Below are 13,209 nucleotides of genomic sequence, written 5' to 3' on the forward strand. Positions count from 1 at the left end.
TGATGCATAAATGCCACCATCGTCATAAGAACTCTTAACTACTCTAAGTAACCTACCACCTGTTTCATACATTTGCAACATCTGCCTTATTTCTCCCCAATCCACACTACCATATGCCTTTTCTAAATCATTAAATACAACAAAAAACTTTCTCACACTTTAATATTTTTCACTTACATGCCTCAATGTAAACATTATTATTCTTATTAGTAATTGCACTTACACCACATACCGCAGGGGAAGAGTGTAAAAAGCGTGTTGGAGAAGTTGGAAAATTGTTGGAGGAAGAGGCAAAGAGAGATGAAGAGGCCAAAGAAGCCAAGAAAAGACCGCCTCCACCACCACCACCACCACCAGTCAAACCACCACCACCTCCTGCAGAGGAAGACACTCAGTCCAGCAGAGAAAGAGAAAGACGTAACACTGAGAAAGAGTTTGACCGTAATAGGTAAGAAGATTTATGAATGTGTTAATACTGTACAGTGCTCTTATTGTCAGATCTAGAAACAACATGTAAAGTGGAGTTTGTCAGTCTTTCACAGGTGCACACAAATTAATTCAGTAAAAGTTCTATTTTACTATTCAAGGCCATGATATTATCCTAATCAAATATTGTACTGGCATACCTCATAAATATGGTGCTGTCTTTACATTGTTTTGTTAATATGGTGTTTTACAGTTTTTTTTTTCTTTTTTTCAACAAGTCCACCGAGGCAGCAGGGTGACCCAAAAAAGAAAGAAAATCCCCAAAATTAAAATACTTTCAACATCATTCAACACTTTCACCTCACTCACACATAATCACTGTTTTTGCAGAGGTGCTCAGAATACAACAGTTTAGAAGCATATACATATAAAGATACACAACATATCCCTCCAAACTGCCAATATCCCAGACCCCTCCTTTAAAGTGCAGGCATTGTACTTCCCATTTCCAGGACTCAAGAATGGCTATTTAAAAATAACCGGTTTCCCTGAATCCCTTCGCTAAATATTACCCTGCTCACACTCCAACAGCTTGTCAGGTCCCAATACCATTCGTCTCCATTCACTCCTATCTAACACGCTCACGCACGCTTGCTGGAAGTCCAAGCCCCTCACCCACAAAACCTCCTTTACCCCTTCCCTCCATTCTTTTCGAGGATGGCCCCTACCCCTCCTTCCTTCCCCTACAGATTTATATGCTCTCCATGTCATTCTACTTTGATCCATTCTCTCTAAATGACCAAACCACCTGAACAACCTCTCTTCAGCCCTCTGACTAATACTTTTATTAACTCCACGCCTCCTAATTTCCACACTCCGAATTTTCTGCATAATATTCACACCACACATTGCCCTCCAACAGGACATCTCCACTGCCTCCAGCCGCGTCCTCACTGCGGCATTTACAACCCAAGCTTCACAACCATATAAGAGTGTTGGTACTACTATACTTACATTCCCTTCTTTGCCTCCATAGGTAACGTTTTTTGTCTCCACATATACCTCAATGCACCACTCGCCATTTTTCCTTCATCAATTCTATGATTAACCTCATCCTTCATAAATCCATCCGCTGACACGTCAACTCCCAAATACACCTACCATCCGACTTATGACCTGCTCGACATACATCCACTCGACTTCTTACAACCGTGCATCTGGCAGCTGGGCTGGGCCGGCTGATGCACACCTCTGTACAATATTTGACAATACTCACAGCGGAAATGCGTCATGCAGGCAGCATCAGTTTGAGTAACCCTGCCCTATCAGCAGCATCATACTGTATTAACTGTACTAACTGGACAGTAAATTTCACCATGGCCCCTAAGATGAAGTCTGAATCTTGCATTGGAGATTGTGGCAAGAAAGGCTCTTACTCAAACTCTCTATTTGTTTTCACTGTTGCACATAAACCTGTCTGTATCTGTCTGCCTGTATATCTGTGTATCTCTGTGTGTCTGTTTATCTGTCTTTCTACCTGTGTGTGTGTCTTTCTGTCTACCTGTGTCTGTCTTTCTGTCTACCTGTGTGTCTGTCTCTCTACCTGTGTGTCTGTCTTTATATCTACCTGTGTGCCTGACTTTGTCTACCTGTGTGTGTCTATCTGTCTACCTGTGTCTGTCTGTCTTTGTCTATCTGTGTCTATCTGTGTCTGTCTTTCTGTCTGCTTGTCTGTCTCAGAACCACTCATTAGGAGTGTAATTGGTCTTGAAGACACTATATTAATAATAATAACAATAATAATTAGTAGTAGGTTGGTAGACAGCAACCACCCAGGGAGGTACTACCGTCCTACCAAGTGAGTGTAAAACGAAGCCTGTGATTGTTTTACATGATGGTAGGATTGCTGATGTCTTTTGTCTGTCTCATAAATATGCAAGATTACAGGCATGTCTTGCTACTTCTACTTACACTTAGGTCACACTACACATACATGTACACATTTATTTATACACACTCATCTGAGTTTTCTTTGATTTTATCTTAATAGTTCTTGGTCTTATTAATTTTCCTTTTATATCCATGGGGAAGTGGAATAAGAATCTTTCCTCCGTAAGCCATGCGTGTTGTAAAAGTCAACTAAAATGCCGGGAACAATGGGCTAGTAACCCCTTTTCCTGTAAAGATTACTAAAAAGAATAAGAAGAAGAAAATTGTCAAAGTGGGAAGTCTGAATGTGCGTGGATGTTGTGCAGATGATAAGAAAGAGATGATTGTGGATGTTATGAATGAGAAAAAGCTGGATGTCCTGGCTTTAAGTGAAACAAAGCTGAAGGGGGTGGGAGAGTTTCAGTGGAGAGGAATAAATGGGATTAGGTCAGGGGTTTCAAATAGAGTTAGAGCTAAAGAAGGAGTAGCAATAATGTTGAAGGATAAGCTATGGCAGGAAAAGAGGGACTATAAATGTATTAATTCAAGGATTATGTGGAGCAAAATAAAGATTGGATGTGAAAAGTGGGTTATAATAAGCGTGTATGCACCTGGAGAAGAGAGAAGTGTAGAGGAGAGAGAGAGATTTTGGGAAATGTTGAGTGAATGCGTGGGGAGTTTTGAATCAAGTGTGAGAGTAATGGTGGTTGGGGATTTTAATGCTAAAGTGGGTAAAAATGTTATGGAGGGAGTAGTAGGTAAATTTGGGGTGCCAGGGGTAAATGTAAATGGGGAGCCTTTAATTGAGCTATGTGTAGAAAGAAATTTGGTAATAAGTAATACATATTTTATGAAAAAGAGGATAAATAAATATACAAGGTATGATGTAGCACGTAATGAAAGTAGTTTATTAGATTATGTATTGGTGGATAAAAGGTTGATGGGTAGGCTCCAGGATGTACATGTTTATAGAGGGGCAACTGATATATCGGATCATTATTTAGTTGTAGCTACAGTTAGAGTAAGAGGTAGATGGGAAAAGAGGAAGGTGGCAACAACAAGTAAGAGGGAGGTGAAAGTGTATAAACTAAGGGAGGAGGAAGTTCGGGTGAGATATAAGCGACTATTGGCAGAAAGGTGGGCTAGTGCAAAGATGAGTAGTGGGGGGGTTGAAGAGGGTTGGAATAGTTTTAAAAATGCAGTATTAGAATGTGGGGCAGAAGTTTGTGGTTATAGGAGGGTGGGGGCAGGAGGAAAGAGGAGTGATTGGTGGAATGATGAAGTAAAGGGTGTGATAAAAGAGAAAAAGGTAGCTTATGAGAGGTTTTTACAAAGCAGAAGTGTTATAAGAAGAGCAGAGTATATGGAGAGTAAAAGAAAGGTAAAGAGAGTGGTGAGAGAGTGCAAAAGGAGAGCAGATGATAGAGTGGGAGAGGCACTGTCAAGAAATTTTAATGAAAATAAGAAAAAATTTTGGAGCGAGTTAAACAAGTTAAGAAAGCCTAGGGAAAATATGGATTTGTCAGTTAAAAACAGAGTAGGGGAGTTAGTAGATGGGGAGATGGAGGTATTGGGTAGATGGCGAGAATATTTTGAGGAACTTTTAAATGTTAAGGAAGAAACAGAGGCAGTAATTTCATGCACTGGTCAGGGAGGTATACCATCTTTTAGGAGTGAAGAAGAGCAGAATGTAAGTGTGGGGGAGGTACGTGAGGCATTACGTAAAATGAAAGGGGGTAAAGCAGCTGGAACTGATGGGATCATGACAGAAATGTTAAAAGCAGGGGGGGATATAGTGTTGAAGTGGTTGGTACTTTTGTTTAATAAATGTATGAAAGAGGGGAAGGTACCTAGGGATTGGCAGAGAGCATGTATAGTCCCTTTATATAAAGGGAAAGGGGACAAAAGAGACTGTAAAAATTACAGAGGAATAAGCTTACTGAGTATACCAGGAAAAGTGTACGGTAGGGTTATAATTGAAAGAATTAGAGGTAAGACAGAATGTAGGATTGCGGATGAGCAAGGAGGTTTTAGAGTGGGTAGGGGATGTGTAGATCAGGTGTTTACATTGAAGCATATATGTGAACAGTATTTAGATAAAGATAGGGAGGTTTTTATTGCATTTATGGATTTAGAAAAGGCATATGATAGAGTGGATAGAGGAGCAATGTGGCAGATGTTGCAAGTATATGGAATAGGTGGTAAATTATTAAATGCTGTAAAGAGTTTTTATGAGGATAGTGAGGCTCAGGTTAGGGTGTGTAGAAGAGAGGGAGACTACTTCCCGGTAAAAGTAGGTCTTAGACAGGGATGTGTAATGTCACCATGGTTGTTTAATATATTTATAGATGGGGTTGTAAAGGAAGTAAATGCTAGGGTGTTTGGGAGAGGGGTGGGATTAAATTATGGGGAATCAAATTCAAAATGGGAATTGACACAGTTACTTTTTGCTGATGATACTGTGCTTATGGGAGATTCTAAAGAAAAATTGCAAAGGTTAGTGGATGAGTTTGGGAATGTGTGTAAAGGTAGAAAGTTGAAAGTGAACATAGAAAAGAGTAAGGTGATGAGGGTGTCAAATGATTTAGATAAAGAAAAATTGGATATCAAATTGGGGAGGAGGAGTATGGAAGAAGTGAATGTTTTCAGATACTTGGGAGTTGACGTGTCGGCGGATGGATTTATGAAGGATGAGGTTAATCATAGAATTGATGAGGGAAAAAAGGTGAGTGGTGCGTTGAGGTATATGTGGAGTCAAAAAACGTTATCTATGGAGGCAAAGAAGGGAATGTATGAAAGTATAGTAGTACCAACACTCTTATATGGGTGTGAAGCTTGGGTGGTAAATGCAGCAGCAAGGAGACGGTTGGAGGCAGCGGAGATGTCCTGTCTAAGGGCAATGTGTGGTGTAAATATTATGCAAAAAATTCGGAGTGTGGAAATTAGGAGAAGGTGTGGAGTTAATAAAAGTATTAGTCAGAGGGCAGAAGAGGGGTTGTTGAGGTGGTTTGGTCATTTAGAGAGAATGGATCACAGTAGAATGACATGGAAAGCATATAAATCTATAGGGGAAGGAAGGCGGGGTAGGGGTCGTCCTCGAAAGGGTTGGAGAGAGGGGGTAAAGGAGGTTTTGTGGGTAAGGGGCTTGGATTTCCAGCAAGCGTGCGTGAGCGTGTTAGATAGGAGTGAATGGAGACGAATGGTACTTGGGACCTGACGATCTGTTGGAGTGTGAGCAGGGTAATATTTAGTGAAGGGATTCAGGGAAACCGGTTATTTTCATATAGTCGGACTTGAGTCCTGGAAATGGGAAGTACAATGCCTGCACTTTAAAGGAGGGGTTTGGGATATTGGCAGTTTGGAGGGATATGTTGTGTATCTTTATATGTGTATGCTTCTAGACTGTTGTATTCTGAGCACCTCTGCAAAAACAGTGATAATGTGCGAGTGTGGTGAAAGTGTTGAATGATGATGAAAGTATTTTCTTTTTGGGGATTTTCTTTCTTTTTTTTTTTGGGTCACCCTGCCTCGGTGGGAGACGGCCGACTTGTTTAAAAAAAAAAAAAAAAAAAAAAAACAATAATAATCTCTGAGGCGCATTAAATGTGTATAAAACGTTGATATAGACATTTTGGTTAATCCATCTATGATTTCTTTTTCAAAATTATATAATAAACATGCTACATAACATATAAACATATCAATTAACAAATATGAGATGTTTTTCTGGTCGGCTTGACAGAGTGAACAAAAACCATTCGTGTCTGGGCTGGCAACAACAACAACGTTTGTTTACATAACTCGCCAACCTTCTACAGACTCATTCGTTTATTCATTTAATCTTGTATATTCACCTCTCACTCTACATTAAGACTACAGATATTTTAAGGTAAGTAATGAGTGGACACGATTATTATATTATAGTTTAATAATACAGTGGACCCCCGGTTCGTGATGCTATCGGTATCCGATAAATCCGGTAACCGATGCATTATATCGCAGAAAATTTGCCTCGCTTCCCGATACAAAACCCGGTATGCGATGTGGTTCGTATGAGACGTGTCCATGTGTGGCCTGAACTGCCCCGTGTGTGCCAGTGTTTACAAGCCAGCCAGTGTGCGCGCATCTAAGGATACTTTCGGTACATTCCATATTATCCATATTATCACTGTTTTTGGTGCCTGTTTTTGCAAAATAAGTCACCATGGGCCCCAAGAAAGCTCTCAGTGCCAACCCTTCGAGACCAAGGGTGCTAATGACTGTTGAAATGAAGAAAGAGATAATTGCAAAGTATGAAAGTGGAGTGCGTGTGTCGGAGCTGGTCAGGTTGTATAGTAAACCCCAATCAAGGAAGCTGTTCTTGCAAAAGGTGCAACTGTGATTACGAAACAGCGACCGCAAGTGTTAGAAAATGTTGAGAGACTGTTATTGGTGTGGTACCTGGTAAAGTGTATGGTAGAGTTATAATTGAAAGAATTAAGAGTAAGACGGAGAATAGGATAGCAGATGAACAAGGAGGCTTTAGGAAAGGTAGGGGGTGTGTGGACCAGGTGTTTACAGTGAAACATATAAGTGAACAGTATTTAGATAAGGCTAAAGAGGTCTTTGTGGCATTTATGGATTTGGAAAAGGCGTATGACAGGGTGGATAGGGGGGCAATGTGGCAGATGTTGCAAGTGTATGGTGTAGGAGGTAGGTTACTGAAAGCAGTGAAGAGTTTTTATGAGGATAGTGAGGCTCAAGTTAGAGTATGTAGGAAAGAGGGAAATTTTTTCCCAGTAAAAGTAGGCCTTAGACAAGGATGTGTGATGTCACCGTGGTTGTTTAATATATTTATAGATGGGGTTGTAAGAGAAGTAAATGCGAGGGTCTTGGCAAGAGGCGTGGAGTTAAAAGATAAAGAATCACACACAAAGTGGGAGTTGTCACAGCTGCTCTTTGCTGATGACACTGTGCTCTTGGGAGATTCTGAAGAGAAGTTGCAGAGATTGGTGGATGAATTTGGTAGGGTGTGCAAAAGAAGAAAATTAAAGGTGAATACAGGAAAGAGTAAGGTTATGAGGATAACAAAAAGATTAGGCGATGAAAGATTGAATATCAGATTGGAGGGAGAGAGTATGGAGGAGGTGAACGTATTCAGATATTTGGGAGTGGACGTGTCAGCGGATGGGTCTATGAAAGATGAGGTGAATCATAGAATTGATGAGGGAAAAACAGTGAGTGGTGCACTTAGGAGTCTGTGGAGACAAAGAACTTTGTCCTTGGAGGCAAAGAGGGGAATGTATGAGAGTATAGTTTTACCAACGCTCTTATATGGGTGTGAAGCGTGGGTGATGAATGTTGCAGCGAGGAGAAGGCTGGAGGCAGTGGAGATGTCATGTCTGAGGGCAATGTGTGGTGTGAATATAATGCAGAGAATTCGTAGTTTGGAAGTTAGGAGGAGGTGCGGGATTACCAAAACTGTTGTCCAGAGGGCTGAGGAAGGGTTGTTGAGGTGGTTCGGACATGTAGAGAGAATGGAGCGAAACAGAATGACTTCAAGAGTGTATCAGTCTGTAGTGGAAGGAAGGCGGGGTAGGGGTCGGCCTAGGAAGGGTTGGAGGGAGGGGGTAAAGGAGGTTTTGTGTGCGAGGGGCTTGGACTTCCAGCAGGCATGCGTGAGCGTGTTTGATAGGAGTGAATGGAGACAAATGGTTTTTAATACTTGACGTGCTGTTGGAGTGTGAGCAAAGTAACATTTATGAAGGGATTCAGGGAAACCGGCAGGCCGGACTTGAGTCCTGGAGATGGGAAGTACAGTGCCTGCACTCTGAAGGAGGGGTGTTAATGTTGCAGTTTAAAAACTGTAGTGTAAAGCACCCTTCTGGCAAGACAGTGATGGAGTGAATGATGGTGAAAGTTTTTCTTTTTCGGGCCACCCTGCCTTGGTGGGAATCGGCCGGTGTGATAATAAAAAAAAAAAAAAAAATGAAAAACGGATAGCAGGAGATAGCATCTCTCAAGCAATCATTTGTGAAAAGGCTAGGCAGTTGCATGACGATTTGGTAAAAAAATTGCCTGCAACTAGTGGTGATGTGAGTGAGTTTAAGGCCAGCACAGATCCACTGTATAGCACTTTGTCTGGATTTTTTGGGTTATCCTAGGTAATTTATACTATGTATGATAACTTCACCTATGTGCACCCCTGAGAGAGAGAGTGAGAGATACAGAGAGAGAGAGACAGCCACATTCAGTCAGCCAACCACCCACCGGCCACCCACTCACCTGGCCACCCACTCACCCGGCCACCCACTCACCTGGTCACCCACTCACCCAGCCACCCACTCACCCGGACACCCACTCACCCGGCCACCCACTCAGCCGGACACCCACCCGGCCAGCCAGCCAGCTATGTATTACACATGTTCCAGAGTTGTTTGTCTTTGCTTAGGGTATAGGTTATACTACTTTCTGGCAGGATGACACTACCAGTGGTATTCTCCCATTCACTGTTTCGACAATACATTAAGATAACAGTAACATATGATACTGTATGCAATGTAAAATTTACAATACAGTTCACTACCATGTATACATTATATGCAGTACATAAATAATTAAAATATAACAATAGAAGTAAATTATGGTAAAAAGAATGAAATAATGATTGTACATTACATTACAGTACTATGTAGGTAGATTAGGAAAAGTTTGACATTATGCCCTACCCAGTATGTTGGCAATTTTCAAAGGTTCGACTTACGTCCATTTTGACTTACGACCAGTTGGCCGGAACCAAGCTTGGTCGTAAGTCGGATGGTAGGTGTATCTGAAAACATTCACTTCTTCCATACTCCTAGTCCCCAATTTGATATCCAATTTTTCTTTATCTAAATCATTTGATACCCTCATCACCTTACTCTTTTCTATATTCACTTTCAACTTTCTACCTTTACACACAATCCCAAACCTTTGCAGTTTTTCCTTAGACTCTTCCTTAAGCACAGTATCATCAGCAAAAAGTAACTATGTCACTTCCCATTTTGTATTTGATTCTCCATAATTTAATCCCACCCCTCTCTCGAACACCCTAGCATTTACTTTTTTTACACCCCATCTGTAAATATATTAAACAACCATGGTGACATTACACATCCCTGTCTAAGACCTACTTTTACCGGGAAGTAGTGTCCCTCTCTTCTACACACCCTAACCTGAGCCTCACTATCCTCATAAAAACTCTTTACAGAATTTAGTAACTTACCATCTATTCCATATACAGTGGTCCCTCGTAGTTCGTAATTAATCCGTTCCTGGAGCCGTTACTATAAACGAAATTTACGATTTACAAATCAATTTTCCCCATGAGAAATAATGTAAATACGTACAATTAATCCGTTCCTGACACCCAGAAGTATTAAAACAAAAAAAATTTTAACATGAAATATGCATGTAGTACATAAACAATACAATGGGAAATGATGAATGAAACATTAACAGCATAACACTTACCTTTATTGGAGATTCTTCTTAGTGTATGGGAGACTGGAGGAGGAGAGAGAGTGGATTGTTTATAGTTTGGAAGGGGAATCCCCTTCCATCAACACCTCAGGTACCATTTGCTTTTCTGGGGTTGCTTCTCTTCTCTGTTTCTTAATGCCACTAGGACCACCTTGAGAGTCACTGGATTCCTGTCTCACAAAATAACTGTGGAGAGAGCTCTGTTTCTGGCGTCTCTTTAACACTTCCCTAAAATGGCCCAAGACTTTGTCACTGTACATGTTGCCAACCTGGTTTGCAACAACCTTGTTAGGGTGATGTTTCTCCATAAAGCTTTCCATCTTACCCCACATAGTAAAAATCTCTTTAATTTCTGAAGAAGGCACCTTCTTCCATCTCTCTTCCTCCTCCTCTGCAGCAAGATTCTGAGCTGCGATGTGTTGCTCTTCCTGCTGAAACTCTTGCAGCTCCTCAGTGGTGAGCTCTTTATTGTGGTCTTCCACCAATTCTTCCACATCCTCCAAACTCACATCCAACCCCATGGAACTCCCCAGTGCCACAATTGATTTTACAACAGACATAGGTTCATTAGGGTCAGTCCTAAATCCTTCAAAATCCCTCTTGTCGACACAATCTGGCCACAATTTTCTCCAGGCAGAGTTCAAAGTCCTGGTAGTCACTCCCTCCCAAGCCATACCTATAAGGGTTATGCAGTGGAGGATGCTGAAGTGTTCTCTCCAAAATTCCCTTAGGGTCAAGTGAGTGACTGTGGTCACAGTCAAGCACCTGGGAAACATTGCTTTTGTGTAGAGTTTTTTAAAGTTTGCAATAACCTGCTGGTCCATGGGTTGGAGGAGAGGAGTGGTATTCGGGGGCAAGAACTTTACTGTGATGAACCCAAACTCCTCGAAAATTAGGTCATCCAAGTTTGGAGGATGAGCAGGTGCATTGTCCATTACTAGCACGCACTTGAGATCCAATTTCTTTTCCAGGAGATACTCCTTCACACTAGGGCCAGACACTTCATTGAACCACTCGACGAATATTTCCCTCGTGACCCATGCCTTACTATTAGATTTCCAAAACACACACAATTTACTCTTCATAACATTGTTTTTCCTGAACAATCTGGGATTTTCAGAATGGTACACTAGTAATGGCTTCACTTTGAAATCCCCACTAGCATTAGCACAGAACCTTAGCGTCAGCCTTTCTTTCATAGGCTTGTGTCCTGGCATTGTCTTTTCCTCTTGTGTAATGAAGGTCCTCTTTGGCATTTTCTTCCAAAAGAGGCCTGTTTCGTCACAATTGAACACTTGTTCAGGTTTCAGTCCTTCAGCCTCTATGTACTCCTGGAATTCATGCACGTATTTTTCAGCCGCCTTGTGGTCTGAACTGGCAGCCTCACCATGCCGTACCACACTGTGTATGCCAGTACGGTTCTTAAATCTCTCAAACCAGCCTTTGCTGGCCTTAAATTCACTCGCTTCACCACTATTTGCAGGCAATTTCTTTACCAAATCTTCATGAAACTGCCTAGCCTTTTCACAAATAAACGAAGTCATAAGAGTATCTCCTGCTAATTGTTTCTCATTTATCCACACCAATAATAACTTCTCAACCTCTTCCAGTACTGGTGATCTCATTTTTGTCAGCATAGTTACTCCCTTTGCAACAACAGTATCCTTTATTTCATTTTTCTTGGCCACTATGGAACATAAGGTTGTGTAGGGTTTCTTATACATCCTGGACAGTTTGGCCACACTTGTACCACTTTCATATTGTTCAATGATGGTTTTCTTAAATTCAATCGTATTTCTCACCTTCTTTACCACAGGCTTGGCACTAGGAGCTTTCTTTGGAGCCATGGTAGCTTATTTAGTACAGTGAACCCCCGGTTAACGATATTTTTTCACTCCATAAGTATGTTCAGGTGCCAGTACTGACCGAATTTATTCCCATAAGGAATATTGTGAAGTAGATTAGTCCATTTCAGACCCCGAAACTTACACGTACAAACGCACTTACATAAATACACTTACATAATTGGTTGCATTCGGAGGTAATCGTTATGCGGGGGTCCACTGTACTTGCAAGCACTAAAATAAATGGAATATTATGAAATATTTCACTGAAGCACGTGAGGGGACCTTCGCTCACTGGTAAACAATGCCAGACTGGCTGCCGCCCTGGCTCACACCGTGCATACGCGTCCTGGACGAACTTCGACTTGCGAGTCAACCTATGAAAAGCGAGTCCATGTTTATATGAAAATACCCCTATGATTGGTGAATTTTACGATTGCCTGGATCTACGAAAACCTGGGGACCACTGTACTTGTAACATCTGCCACATTGCTCTCCTATCTACTCTATCATATGCCTTTTCTAAATCCATAAATGCAATAAAAACTTCCCTACCTTTATCTATATACTGTTCACATATATGCTTCAATGTAAACACTTGATCTACACATCCCCTACCCACTCTAAAACCTCCTTGCTCATCCGCAATCCTACATTCTGTCTTGCCTCTAATTCTTTCAATAATAACCCTACCGTACACTTTTCCTGGTATACTCGGTAAACTTATTCCTCTATAATTTTTATAATCTCTTTTGTCCCCCTTCTCTTTATATAAAGGGACTATACATGCTCTCTCCCAATCCCTAGGTACCTTCCCCTCTTTCATACATTTATTAAACAAAAATACCAACCACTCCAACACTATATCCCCTCCCCATGCTTTTAACATTTCTGTCATGATCCTCTGTGTTCCAGCTGCTTTACCCTCTTTTATTCTACGTAATGCCTCACGCATGTCCCCTACACTCACATCCTGCTCCTCTTCACTCCTACAAGATGTTATACCTCCCTGGCCAGTGCATGAAATTACCACCTCCCTTTCTTCATCGACATTTAAAAGTTCCTCAAAATATTCTTGCCATCTACCCAGTACCTCCATCTCCCCGTCTACTAACTCCCCTACTCTGTTTTTAACCGACATATCCATTTGTTCCCTAGGCTTTCTTAAGTTGTTTAACTCGCTCCAAAATTTTTTCTTATTTTCATTAGAATTTCTTGACAGTGCCTCTCCCACTCTATCATCTGCTCTCCTTTTGCACTCTCTCACCACTCTCTTCACCTTTCTCTTACTCTCCATATACTCTACTCTTCGTATAACACTTCTGCTTTGTAAAAACCTCTCATAAACTACCTTTTTCTCTTGTATCACACCCTTTACTTCATCATTCCACCAATCACTCCTCTTTCCTCCTGTACCCACCCTCCTATAACCACAAACTTCTGTCCCACATTTATTATTTTTGAGTGTTTGGGCTGTGATGTGCACATCAGCTGACTTGTGCTCAGTCTG

General features: G+C 41.3%; 1 protein-coding gene across 1 annotated transcript in view; it reads left to right on the top strand.

Moving 5' to 3' along the window:
• Set1 (SET domain containing 1) overlaps positions 1 to 13,209 on the top strand; it is a gene marked incomplete in the record, with an annotated part of 508,988 nt that overhangs the window by 196,609 nt on the left and 299,170 nt on the right. Inside the window, 1 exon segment of the mRNA XM_070083037.1 lies at positions 238 to 448. Within this exon segment, the coding sequence (XP_069939138.1) occupies positions 238 to 448 (211 nt within the window).

Source organism: Cherax quadricarinatus, chromosome 8 (genome assembly GCF_038502225.1).
Source record: "Cherax quadricarinatus isolate ZL_2023a chromosome 8, ASM3850222v1, whole genome shotgun sequence".
NCBI classification, from domain to species: domain Eukaryota; kingdom Metazoa; phylum Arthropoda; class Malacostraca; order Decapoda; family Parastacidae; genus Cherax; species Cherax quadricarinatus.